The 12430-nt window shown below is 40.6% G+C and overlaps 1 protein-coding gene across 1 annotated transcript in view; it reads left to right on the plus strand.

Annotated features, from left to right (window-relative positions):
- tpk1 (thiamin pyrophosphokinase 1) overlaps positions 1-12430 on the plus strand; it is a 72102-nt gene that overhangs the window by 46099 nt on the left and 13573 nt on the right. Inside the window, exon 8 of the mRNA XM_047567919.1 lies at positions 1717-1825. Coding sequence (XP_047423875.1) covers positions 1717-1825 — 109 coding nt within the window. The remainder of the gene's footprint in view (positions 1-1716; positions 1826-12430) is intronic.

The following is a 12430-nucleotide window of genomic DNA, read 5'->3' on the forward strand; positions in this document are numbered from 1 at the left end:
TTTTCTAAGACATTGAATACATTATAGCTTACACTGCCTATTAGCTTCAAGTGAGGTATTGGTGACAGTTAAGTTTAAAGTTGGTTGTTAATACAGTGAAGGATGTCGGTACAAAGCTCTTTTGACTCTTCACAGCGCAGTAAAACAGACTATAAGACTATAATTCAAAAGAGCAAGGTCTCTTTTTTAAATGTGGGTAGGAAGTGATAATGGGCTACTGCTTTGACAAGAGCAATAATTTATTCATTTTTTTGTAACTTATTTTTTCACTGGAATTTTTCAGTGTCAGGGCAAAGCAAATTTACATCATTCATCAATCCATCTTATATCAATGTCCTTATTGTCCAGTCCTGAAATCAGCTTTCAAATTGTGTTTCCTGCAGTATTAATGTGCGAGTGTGTGCGAGTTTCTTCTTCTTCAACAGTGCATCCCCACTGCTCCTCAGTGGGTGGTTCTACTTTATACCACAGTCTGGTGATTACTTTTTTACTTGCTGATAGCAGTATATTATATCATGTGACGATTTACATGTTTTGGGTATCGGATACAGATTTACACTTAAACCATTTCTCTTCCGTTATTTGTTCATTCAGCTCCTTTTCCCATTTTTCTTTAATAAATAGAGGGGAAGACTCCCCGCTCGACATCAAACTTTTGTATACAGCTGAGATTACCCTGCACTTTTTCCTCTCATAGGTCTTCTGAAATTCCTCAACAGTTCCATTATCAGCATCTGTTTTCATCTCCTTCTCGAACTAATCCTTTAGTTGAAGGTGATGATATTGGTCATTTTCATTTAGTCCAAATTTGTCCCGTCAACCCTCTCAAAACTGCAGCTTACACCATTGTGCATATTGCTGTGATTCCTTTATCAATCATCCCTGGTATAAACCCCGGAATCAAACCAACTCAGCGGCTTTATCTATCTCCAATTTATACCTTTATATTTGATATTTCTACTGTAGTTTTAGTTATTATATCCAGCCGGCTACATAATTTTCCTAGTGATACTTGGGCTTGTGCGCTATTAAGTTTTGTACTTCTAGGTCTATTGTACCCAGTTCTATATTTTTCCATCTCGCAACAGAAACATCATTGCACCAACATACCAGAGGTCTGATTTGTGCTGCACAGAAATATTCCTTTAGGCTCAGTAAAGCAAGGCCTCCTCGTTCCATAGAAAGCTGCAGGGTTTCGTATCGAATCCCATTTTTCTTCCTCCCCACATAAACCTCGATATCCACTTATCCCATTCTATGAATTGTTTTTGTGGGATTATCACAGGCATAGATGGAAAAGGATATAAAAGTCTCAGTAAAACATTTGTCTTAATAATCTCCATCCTTGAGCAGAAATCCAAACCAATAGCTGACCATCTTTCCAGGTCCATTCTAATATCTTGGTTTATTTTCATGCAATTTACATTATATAGCTATCTGTAATGTTTACACCCAAATATTTCATTGATTTAGCATTCCATTTGTGCTTGTACACGTCTTCCATCTCTTGCGACGGGGACTAATTTATTGCCAAAATCTGTGTTTTTGTGACACTAATTTTGTATCCTGATTATTCTCCATAACATTTTAATAGTCTCATTGTCTTTGGAAGCAATAATTTATTCTAATGAGCGTTGATCCCAGGGTGGTGAAACAGAGTTTTATCAGTCGGGCCTGAAAAAGTTCTAATGCTGCCCTCATGCTATGCGCTACCAGGGCAACCACAGACTGGAAGTGAACACAGGTTTGGAGGGCGACTGGTGCAGCCTCATTCCAGTCGGTGGACCTTGCAAAACTACCACCACCGGCCTCAAATGGAACCTGAGTAAGTCCCCCCTTTTTTCATTTTATCACTATTAACATTTCAGTTACTCCTCACTGCTTATGTTCAGCTTGCGTTGCTCTGAAACTTTATAACTCAGGTAGTAGTAGTAGAAAAGGTGTTTGAAGATCACTCTGCCTATATTGTAGCTGACATTTAACAGTTTCCCATGCATACTTAAAACTACTTCCTGTGCATAACACAGACAGTGTCGTTGGAGGCCTAGTATGTTTCTGTGAGATGACTTTGCTGTTTAACAAGTTTAAAATACAATATAATACAACATGCCTGGAAGAGCTTTTTATATTCTTGAGCATTATGTGGAAAATCCAATCAGACACTCATTTGAGGACCCCTGCGGTCTTGCCCTACTCCAGCTCTTATGGCCAGCTGTGCTCTTAATGAGTTGGCACAGACTAAACTGGCCCCATACGAGGGAAGCCCGGACCTTCTGTCAGTGGGGTTGCATAATGCGTCTGCTTCCTGGTGGGTGTCCACTCTGTAGGTTTTTGGGGAGTCTATACACTTGAGCGAGCACGCTTACGTGTCTTTCCTTGTTTGAACATGTCTCGGTGCATGTTTGAATATGCAAGCGTGTGCGCACTTCCAGCCCTGTTTCTTAACTTGTTTGTGTGTGTGTGTGCGTGTGTTTTAACCAGCTACAGTGTGTCGTATATTTACACAGCACACCTGTGCAATGGGCTACCAAATGGTAATGAGAGGGACTTTATACATGAGAGTCCTATGCAGATTAGCCAGTGATAACAAGATGCATAATTAACCACATGCATATTTAGAAGGCTAGGAGTAATGATTTCCCTATGGGGTTGGAAAGTAGGATCAGAATATGAAACCAAAAATTAGGAAAATTAGTTTTTTTTTTTTTCTCACATGTGTAACCGAGAACATATGGTGACAGCGTATCTCTTAATGAACTCTCCCTGTCGTTTGTGGTTGTTTTTATTGTATGCATCTATATATGTGGGGACGTTGCTTACTTATTGAAGACAGTGTGGTGCCATTCTTGGGTAACACTAAAGCTCTTCAGAAGTCCGATGAAATGATACCCCACACTTGGGTCCAAAAGCTTTTATTTGATGAAAAATATATGATCTTTCCATAAAAGAAAGAGACTTAGGCTGTCAGACATTACAACCACGCTGGCCCAAAGGAGATTTTTGCCTTCATCCAGAGGTTGTTTTTACTCTCGCTTCAAAGAATAAAACACTGCAGTGATTCGAGTTGTTTTGATCCAGAGCATAAATTTGGAATGAGTAGTCAGTTATTGAGCAAACATTTTTCTGGTTATTGTACTCCCGAGGACTGCACAGGATGAGCTGAAATACCCGTGGATGAAGTTAATTGTATCATATGTTCACTTCTTGTTAGCTTATCAATAATTTAGTGGAAATATTTTTGTGGAATTGGATCAGACACAGTGCACATGTATGCTCGCGGAGTCGCGTCCTATATAACGCCAACCCTCAAGAAAATACACTGCAAGACACAAGCAGGCGTGAGAGGAAAATCTGCTTTTGTTGTTTCATCAATTGACCCTGTAAGGCATGAAGGCCAGGTTGAGATACCAGAATATGAACTGTACGGGAGCCTAGGAGCACATGGGTCGATGCCCCGTTGTAACAGGTCGAAGGAGATACTGCTGGCAGCACAGTCTGTTCCTGAAGGTCACGGCAAAAGCAATCTGCTCCAAGATTTGTGCAGGAAATTCGCGGATAATCTGGGTTCAGCTGAGGTACACAGATTTAGCATGCTGTTAAATTAGGCATCGAAAGTAAAAGTAAGAGGTGATGTTTAGTGAATGTTGATGAGCTACAAAGAAACGCGCTTATCAGCAGAGTAGAGACCAACGTAGGGAGCAGTTAACTAACCTAAATTTGCACGGGTTGATTTCTCTCGGGGCTTCCCATTAAGAATGCATACCTGAAATGAAAATGACAATACCCTGACTACACTTCAGTGTAATTGTCTGTTTTTGTGTTAATTATACTTCTGAAAAAGATGCTAATACCTTGATGATTCACCAGATTTTGTTATACCTCTCTGCTGGTAATAGCCATGGCCGGAGGCATTGTATCCATCCTTCGTGTGAATGTGAGGCCGTAAAAATGCCTTGAATTTCTTCAAATTTGGCACCCGCTCGGACAGGGCTTATTAGACTTCGGTGGTCAAAGGCCGCTGTGGCTTGAAGTCTCTCCCATTTTTGTGAATATGATAAATCAGACAAGCCTTGAGGGCATGTTGTACAAATCTGGCACATCAGTGTTGGTGCTGACGAGACGGACGGGTGGTTCGGTGCTGTGGGAGCAGTAATGTAAGTAATGCTGTATCAAATCGTTGTGGTGAGGAGGAGGCTGAGCTGATATCAGAGTCTATTGTCAAGAACTTCAGGTATAAACGGAAAAGGAAAAGAATGGTGTTGCGGCTGGGCTAGTTTGCGTCGAAAGGGGCCACACGAGGTTGTTTGGGCACCTCATGGGAGGATTACTAGGCATGTCCAGCTAGGTGGAGACCCCACAGTGGACCCAGAATTCACTGAAGTGAGTCCTTCACTATCTTCCCTACATATATTACTGGAGTCTAGACAGATGCAGACTTCAAAGAGGCATAAAATCATAGGGTATAAAATTGATTGACTGTAGACTAACTAAAGTAGACTTATATTCAAGCTGCCTGGGATCAGTAATAGTTTGAACCTGTGAACTTGCCATTGTCAAGGTAAATAGTATGTCCTATAAAGCCGGCCTGGTATTCATTTTTGCACAGCAAATCGCAGTTCAAACATGTTGAAGGCACGGGCCTTGCATAGGGAGTTCATTAGAGTCAAATGCCTCTTGCAGTTAGTGAACAATAACAGGGAGGAGAGGAGGAACAGCCATCTGCAACATCGCTAAGGCAGAGGAGAAAGCCCCCGGATTGCTGTGGCTCAAGAGAGTCTTTGTTGAGACTGCTGTCTAATGAAAGGACTGCACTGCGGTAATGATAGTAAAGGAGAGGGGTGTGTGCTACTAAATTATGAAGTGACTGCAGAATACTGAAAGTAACAAAAAATCAAGGAGGAGTCAAGTTTTACAATGAAGTGATTCCAGTGATTGTTATATCTTGTGTAAAGGCTCATGCATTTCATATGGGGAGAATGACAGCTGGAGAGAGATGGATGTGTGGCCCCCGCTCACATATCCATCTAATTCACACTCATCTCATTTCCTTGTTTTATTCTATTTTTCTCCTTTTCTTTTCACCTTCCTCCACACTCCTACAGTCTCTTCCCTCTCATTACTAGATGCTTTGACAGCTGAGTTACTTATCTTTTTCGGCACGTTACATTAATTTCCAATCTTCAGCTCTAAAATCCCCCCCAGGAAACTGTCAGTTTATGTACTGTCGCAATGTAGGTGCACATATGTTGTTGCGCCGTCTAGGTACAATGCATGTGTGATGCCTTCACGCTTGTGTATGTTAAGATGTGTTATGTGATTTGGATGGAAGCTCAGGGCTAGATTCCATAACGATGTCATTTCCATTCATGTGAAGTTCCAAGCTCATGTCACATGCCCACACACACACACACACATCATTAAACAACTCCCACTTTTATGTGATAAGTGTACACCTCTTTGCAATATTCTTAGTTTTTTGTAAAGTATCCAGGATGCGCAGTGTATAAAAAGAAAACGACAAAAAAGTAAAGCCGCTTTCTGTTTCTATGTATTGCAGCAATTTTTTTTTACATTTTAGGTTAATGTGTTAATAACTGGTGATACTGGTTTTACTATAAATAGATACTGTATTGGTATATGACCATTGCATTTCTTTAAGGGAGGTGAATTATTTGCATTTATTTTTTTCCACTTTAAAAACAAAAATCACTTAATCGGTGCTATCAATCACTTGCATGCATTATTTCTGCACTGTTTTGTATCATCTGCATAACCGTGCACTTTATGCGGCATGTGGTCTTGGAGGAACGTCCTGTTATCTCACTATATACTAGTGCCTGTGGGTGAAACTACGATAAAAAACTTTGACTCATGAGGAACACACAGATCAATGCTAAATTGTTCCTTCATTTATGGATTTCATGTTAAAACATACCATGATGAGTAAATGTTTGAGTAAAGGGTTGAAAGATCAATTTGTGGTAATTTAACAAAATTATCAATTGAAAATTCGGAAAATAATCCAAATATTACTGAAATAAGAGCAACATTTATATCAGTGGGAGATTTGTTGATTATATTCCATCAGAGCAAAGTACTGGCTACCACTGTTCATTTCTATATATTCTTTAATATGAATGCTGCTCTCATTACTGGATTTCCCCGACTGCTTATATTTTGGCTAAACACCTCTTGCACACGTTTTACATCATAAGTCTACCAGGAGAGGGGGTGGAGGAATATCTCTGCAGATGAAGAGAATAAATTTATTCGGTTTGAGTATTGACCATCTATATTTACATACTGCATATACTGCAACTGAAGTGTCCAACCACAGTGTCCAGCCAATATGCAAAGATGATGCCCTTTTTTTTTTGCTTATTTTCCCCATTCCATTCATGAAAGAGTTCGAGGTGGGAAGGGAGACAAACACTGAGGTGACAGGTTAGGAATGTGAGGTGGTAAATGATGGATTTGGGGAAAGGAGTATTGGCAGGGTGAAGAAAGGTTACGGTGGGATGACATATGAGAGGGAGAGAAAGAGACACGGCCGGCGCCACCTTCATTTGATGTTGGAGGGTGCTGACTCAGCAGGAAATGTCAGATTATGGAAACTGTTGGGAAGTGTGCAGGAGCTTTTAAAAGGCGTGCACACGCACACCAACGGCACAGTCACATCTGTAATGTAGTCCGTGTGCAATAAAGTATTCTTTGTTTTTTTCTTTTCGCACAAGAAGTTCTGGTTTCCCGATTTCTCCTGGTTTCCCCCAACCCTCCTCGTTTGTGCTCAATGCTTTTATTATTCCAGTTATTTGACATCATGGCAAATGTGAGGCATTTCAGCAGAAGAGTGGGTTTGCACAGTGGTATCGAGTTTCTTTGTCAAGGACAGTTCGTTACAGCAGATGCTTGCCAATATGCTGTGGGGGGAGGCCCATTTTAAACCTGTTTGTCCATTTCTCATAATTTAATTCTTTTCTGACCTACTGGTTTATCCCAGTCTCTGGTCAAAATTCAGACTAATAGATGCTGGGGGTTCATACATTTGTCATGACTAAATTGCTAAATTGATGCTATCCATTTTGAATTAGCAAAAAAAAAAAAGACATGCCTCACAACAAGGGCATATTTGAAATGGTTGCCATCCTTTTCCAATATCATTCATCATTCATCATTCATTCATCAGTACAATTCAGAAGTAATAGTCAGTTACAAAAGATCTCCTTTAAGACCTCCCAGACACTCATATAAAATAAAGGAGCATCTGTTTTGACAACGTATACATTCTTTACAGATCTTTACGGATGAGTACAATAAAACGTAGCTGCCCTACTTATGGGTGTACCTTTTTTGGCCTTATTAGTCACCCTCTATGATGCTGTTCTATACGCCAACCTTTCCCAGTCCACAGGCAACACATTGATCAAATGGAGAGGTTCTCAGTGACTTCCAGCCCCTGTGCTGAATCCATCATCCAGCCATTATTGTGCTTGGTCCATCAGTGCTTCAGGCAATCCATAGAAAACCTTAAAGTGGTTAAGGACGTCCAATGCAAGTCCGTACTTGTACCGTGTGTCTGTTGTTATTGAACTGCATTGCGCAATACACTTTTGACCTTTCTTCCAGTATAAATGCGGCCGTGACGGGCACCGTAAATGTATGAAAGTACCTTGGGCCTTTTTAGATTTCCAGCATAACATTGATTCTAACAATTTAGTGTTCTGTGCATCTTGTCGAAATTCAAAAAGTATTTTTAACGGCTTCACTCACAGGTGCTTTTAAAAGTGCATTTGAAGTTTTCTCCATCTCCAAAATCTCTTTCTCAAACACATCGTTTTATACATACAGTGGGGGAAATAAGTATTTGATCCCCTGCTGAATTTGTAAGTTTGCCCACTTCCATAGAAATGATCAGACTCTGGTTTTTATGGTTGTTTACTGGTTATGGGTATAGACAGAATATCAGTCGAAAATGCATAAAAAACACACAATCTAAAAGTTATAAATTGTTATGTATTTTATTAAGGGAAATAAGTATTTGATCCCCAACAATTCACTTAGAATTCAGGCTCCTACAGATTGGCTGGTGCGCATGTGGCACACAGCTGTGCTCAGTCAACTAATTACCAATACTCCTGATCTTAACTCGTCATGTATATAAAGCACACCTGCTCTAAGAATCAGTTTCTTACATTCCAACTTCTACAGCACCATGGGCAAGACCAAAGAGCTGTCAAAAGATGTCAGGGACAAGATTTTAGACCTGCACAAGGCTGGTATAGGTTACAAAACCATCAGCAAAAGGCTTGGTGAGAAGGTGACAACTATTGGTGCCATTATTCGCAAGTGGAAGACCCATAAAAGGACCATCAACTGTCCTCGGTCTGGAGCTCCCCGCAAAATCTCGCCTCATGGAGTGAGGATGATGATGAGAAAGGTGAGGGAGCAGCCTAAAACAACACGGCAGGAGCTTGTTAATGATCTGGAAGCAGTTGGGACCTCCGTCACCAAGAAAACAGTTGGCAACACACTGCACCGTTATGGATTGAACTCTTGCAGTGCCCGCAAGGTCCCCCTGCTCAAGAAGGCACATGTACAGGCCCGCCTTAAGTTTGCCAGTGAACATCTAAATGACTCAGAGAAGGCTTGGGAGAAAGTGCTGTGGTCTGACGAAACCAAGGTTGAGCTATTTGGCATTAACTCGACCCGCCGTGTTTGGAGGATGAAAAAACGTGAGTATGACCCAAAGAACACCATACCCACGGTTAAGCATGGAGGTGGAAACATCATGTTTTGGGGCTGTTTTTCAGCAAAGGGTACAGGGCAACTTCACCGCATTATGGGGCCAATGAATGCAGCCATGTACTGTAACATCTTGGACAAAAACCTTCTTTCCTCAGCAAGAACACTGAAGATGCCTCGTGGGTGGGTTTTCCAACATGACAATGACCCAAAACATACTGCCAGGACAACAAAGGAGTGGCTCAAGAAGAAGCATATTAAGGTCATGGAGTGGCCTAGTCAGTCTCCAGACCTTAACCCGATCGAAAACCTGTGGAGGGAGCTGAAGCTCCGAGTTTCCAAGAGGCAGCCAAGAAACTTGAAGGATTTAGAGACTGTCTGTAAAGATGAATGGGCCAAAATCCCTCCTGCGCTGTGTGCAAACCTGGTGACCAACTACAAGAAACGTCTCATCGCTGTGCTTGCCAACAAAGGTTTCTCTACAAAGTACTGACTTGTGTTGTGCTTGGGGATCAAATACTTATTTCCCTTAATAAAATACATAACAATTTATAACTTTTAGATTGTGTGTTTTTTATGCATTTTCGACTGATATTCTGTCTATACCCATAACCAGTAAACAACCATAAAAACCAGAGTCTGATCATTTCTATGGAAGTGGGCAAACTTACAAATTCAGCAGGGGATCAAATACTTATTTCCCCTACTGTATACACCGATAAGCTGCACCATTAAACACACCGTCAGAAGAAGTGAATAACATTGACCACATTGTGACGGTGGAATGTTCTGCTGCACTGAAACATTTGGGCCTGGCTGGAAGACAGCTCTGTTCAAAGACATCGCATTAACCAGGAGACAGCAGATTGTATGCGTCATCCATATTACATGAATGCTCTCTTTAAAACATTCATTATTCTCAAACCCAAAATGTTTTTTTCATGAATAAAGTTGAAACTAATCATTTTGAAGAAGGCCACAAAGAAGTTTAGTAACCTTCATGTGATTTATGTGAATATACAGAACAATGCAATATACACCGATCAGGTATCACATTACAACACCATTCTCTGATGAGTCAGAGCTGTTTCGGGATGAGGGGCGTGAGCCGCGCTCCGATCTCCATTTTTTCCTTACATGAAAATCATGGATTTGTTCTATTGTTGGACACATATAGAAGTTTATAGATTTTCTTTAAAAGTATTATATGTTCTTTCATCATTTTAGCCTTCATGATCTGCTGCTCTGCCGCCTCGTACCTATCCTCCAGACTTCTTTTCTTTCAAATTGTCTGGGTTCTAAATGTCAAGCAGTGCATCTGTTCCAAATAACGAAATAACGTAGCGACCATCTGTGAAAGTCGCTGTGTAATGTTCATGCACTTGCTGCTGTGTAAGAATTTTTTGTCTCAAGGCTTCACCCTACAAGTTCACTGTACACAATTCAGTAGCAGAGGCACGCACAGACATCTCACCGTGTTTGGCTTGTTCATAAAGATGTGCGCAACAAAGGCTCATCAGAGGATGAAAACATGAATACCCTTAAATGGCAAAGCTTTTCAGGTATTTTAGCCGCATACGCAAAGCTCCTGCAAGATGTTGCACTTCTTTACTAAATTAAGTATTTGTTGCATGAGTAATGCCAGATTCTGACAGAACTTTTTTTTTTTTTTCTCATAGCCTTTACTAAACTCAAGCTGGGTTGCTGATACCAGCGATTATGCAAAATAAGAGTGAGCTCTTTGCACTTTCGCTGGCCATACTCAGGCACATAAATACAAACTAAGTTCTAGTTGGGCAGCCTCTGAATGTCGAGGGCATTACCCCAAGTAATACTTTAGGACCCCGGCCAATTTATTTGCATCAAGTAGCCTTAACCGATACTTTTCTCTGCTCTAGCACTTTCATTTGCCCTTGCTCTAACCACAGAAAATGAGTGGCACTGGACCGCCAACAGCAAATAACTACTGTAACATTAATCTGACACAGAGGGATGTCATTGAGCATCCACAGCCACGAAAGCAGGAGAGGAGTTACCCACTGGAAACCACTGACACGCTCAGCTCTAGCCCGGCAACCTTGAGATCACACTGCGCTCTTGTGTGCGCTCAAACACATTAATTCCTGCATTTATTTGGGGATCGGGGGTTTGCTCTGAACTCTCTCTAGCATTATGGATTTATTCACGCTGATTATAATGTTTAGCGATGTTTGGCATCTCGCAGATCTGGAAATATACAGCTTGGCAGTCCTTGTGTATCCGTCGTGCATGTCGCATCTTCTACATTTTTCCAGCCCTGTTCAGTTGCCATGAAAAGCCACTGTGCCGACCCCATGACGTAAAGGTCACTACGATACGTACACATTGCTGCATTCTTTTTTTTTTTTTTGGCCTTGTAACCTCCACAGGTTCAATAAACACGCAGAAAATGTAATCTGTAAGTTTGAATAATTAATGACAGCTTGTTATGTGTAATGTTAAGATCATTCTGTTCAGGTGAGATATATTTAACCCACTAAACTGCCTTATAGCTTGTAGACTACTACCTAGTTTTATAGTCCCACTTATAACTAAATGTATTTGTGAAGTTAATTGGTATGTGTTTATGCGCAGTGTAAATTTGTGAAACTACTGTAAAGGTAAGATGACATATTTTTCTTCCAAAGTTTTGAGCTAACATTATCCTATGATATGCTGCCAATGCTGAGTTTGTATTTTAGTGACAATGGTTGTGGGTGGATGATGAAAAGCTAGGGGATTCCATGTAGGTGTCATTATCATGCCTTGATAGTACTGTGCCTGAAAACAGGGATTTTTGGAGGCTATTCAGTCTAAATTTGTTGTAGGAGGCTGCACAACGTAACTTTTATATATATATATATATATATATATAATTTGGACTTAAATTCTCAACGGCCTTGTTCCAGTGCACCCCACAGATACTTGATGAGTTTGCGATCTGGTGAATTTTGAGGCCTTTTGTCTTTTTTTAATTGTTCCTAAACCATTTTCAGATGTTGTTGTCATTTACTTATGTGAGTGGTCGTAATGTTATACCTGATCGGCACGTTTTAAATAGTGAATGGATTTAATATAGGTGACACATACAGTCTGTTGCTTCTTGGTTCTTCGAGCAGAGCCATCTTCCATAGCTTTTATGGTCTTTGTTGAAAGTGAAAATTCCGTTTCTGAAGTCGGTTGTATGATCTGTGACATTTCTGTGTTCTCCACAGGACTGCTATCAAATGACGAACCTTCTTATGTGGGGTTGTTCCTATATTCAAATTATATTTTATCACACTTCTTCCCGATGGTGTGTTAATATCTAGTTTGATCCCATATGGAATAGTGTCTTTCTAGCAGTTATGAAAATATTGTTATGTTCATACTGACAGACTTCAAATAGGGATGGGAATAGGGATAGTATTCAAGGCCGCGGATGGCACATTAAATTCATGTGGACAAAGGGGTTTTGGACATTTTTACACGCACACATAAAGTAAAGTGTGAAACTAAATCCTGGCAACTGACATGTCTCAGGGTTTATGCGTGGTCTCTAAATGTTCAGTTCCGCAAAGAGGGGTCAAGAGTTGTAATCCATGGATAAAATTCCTCCACCGTGCGTTTGGAGGACTTTTAAATCATCACAAAACTTAACTCCAACAAGTCAAAAGCAAAGGCCTTATGA

The sequence above is a fragment of the Mugil cephalus genome, chromosome 18 (genome assembly GCF_022458985.1).
Source record: "Mugil cephalus isolate CIBA_MC_2020 chromosome 18, CIBA_Mcephalus_1.1, whole genome shotgun sequence".
Lineage (NCBI taxonomy): Eukaryota > Metazoa > Chordata > Actinopteri > Mugiliformes > Mugilidae > Mugil > Mugil cephalus.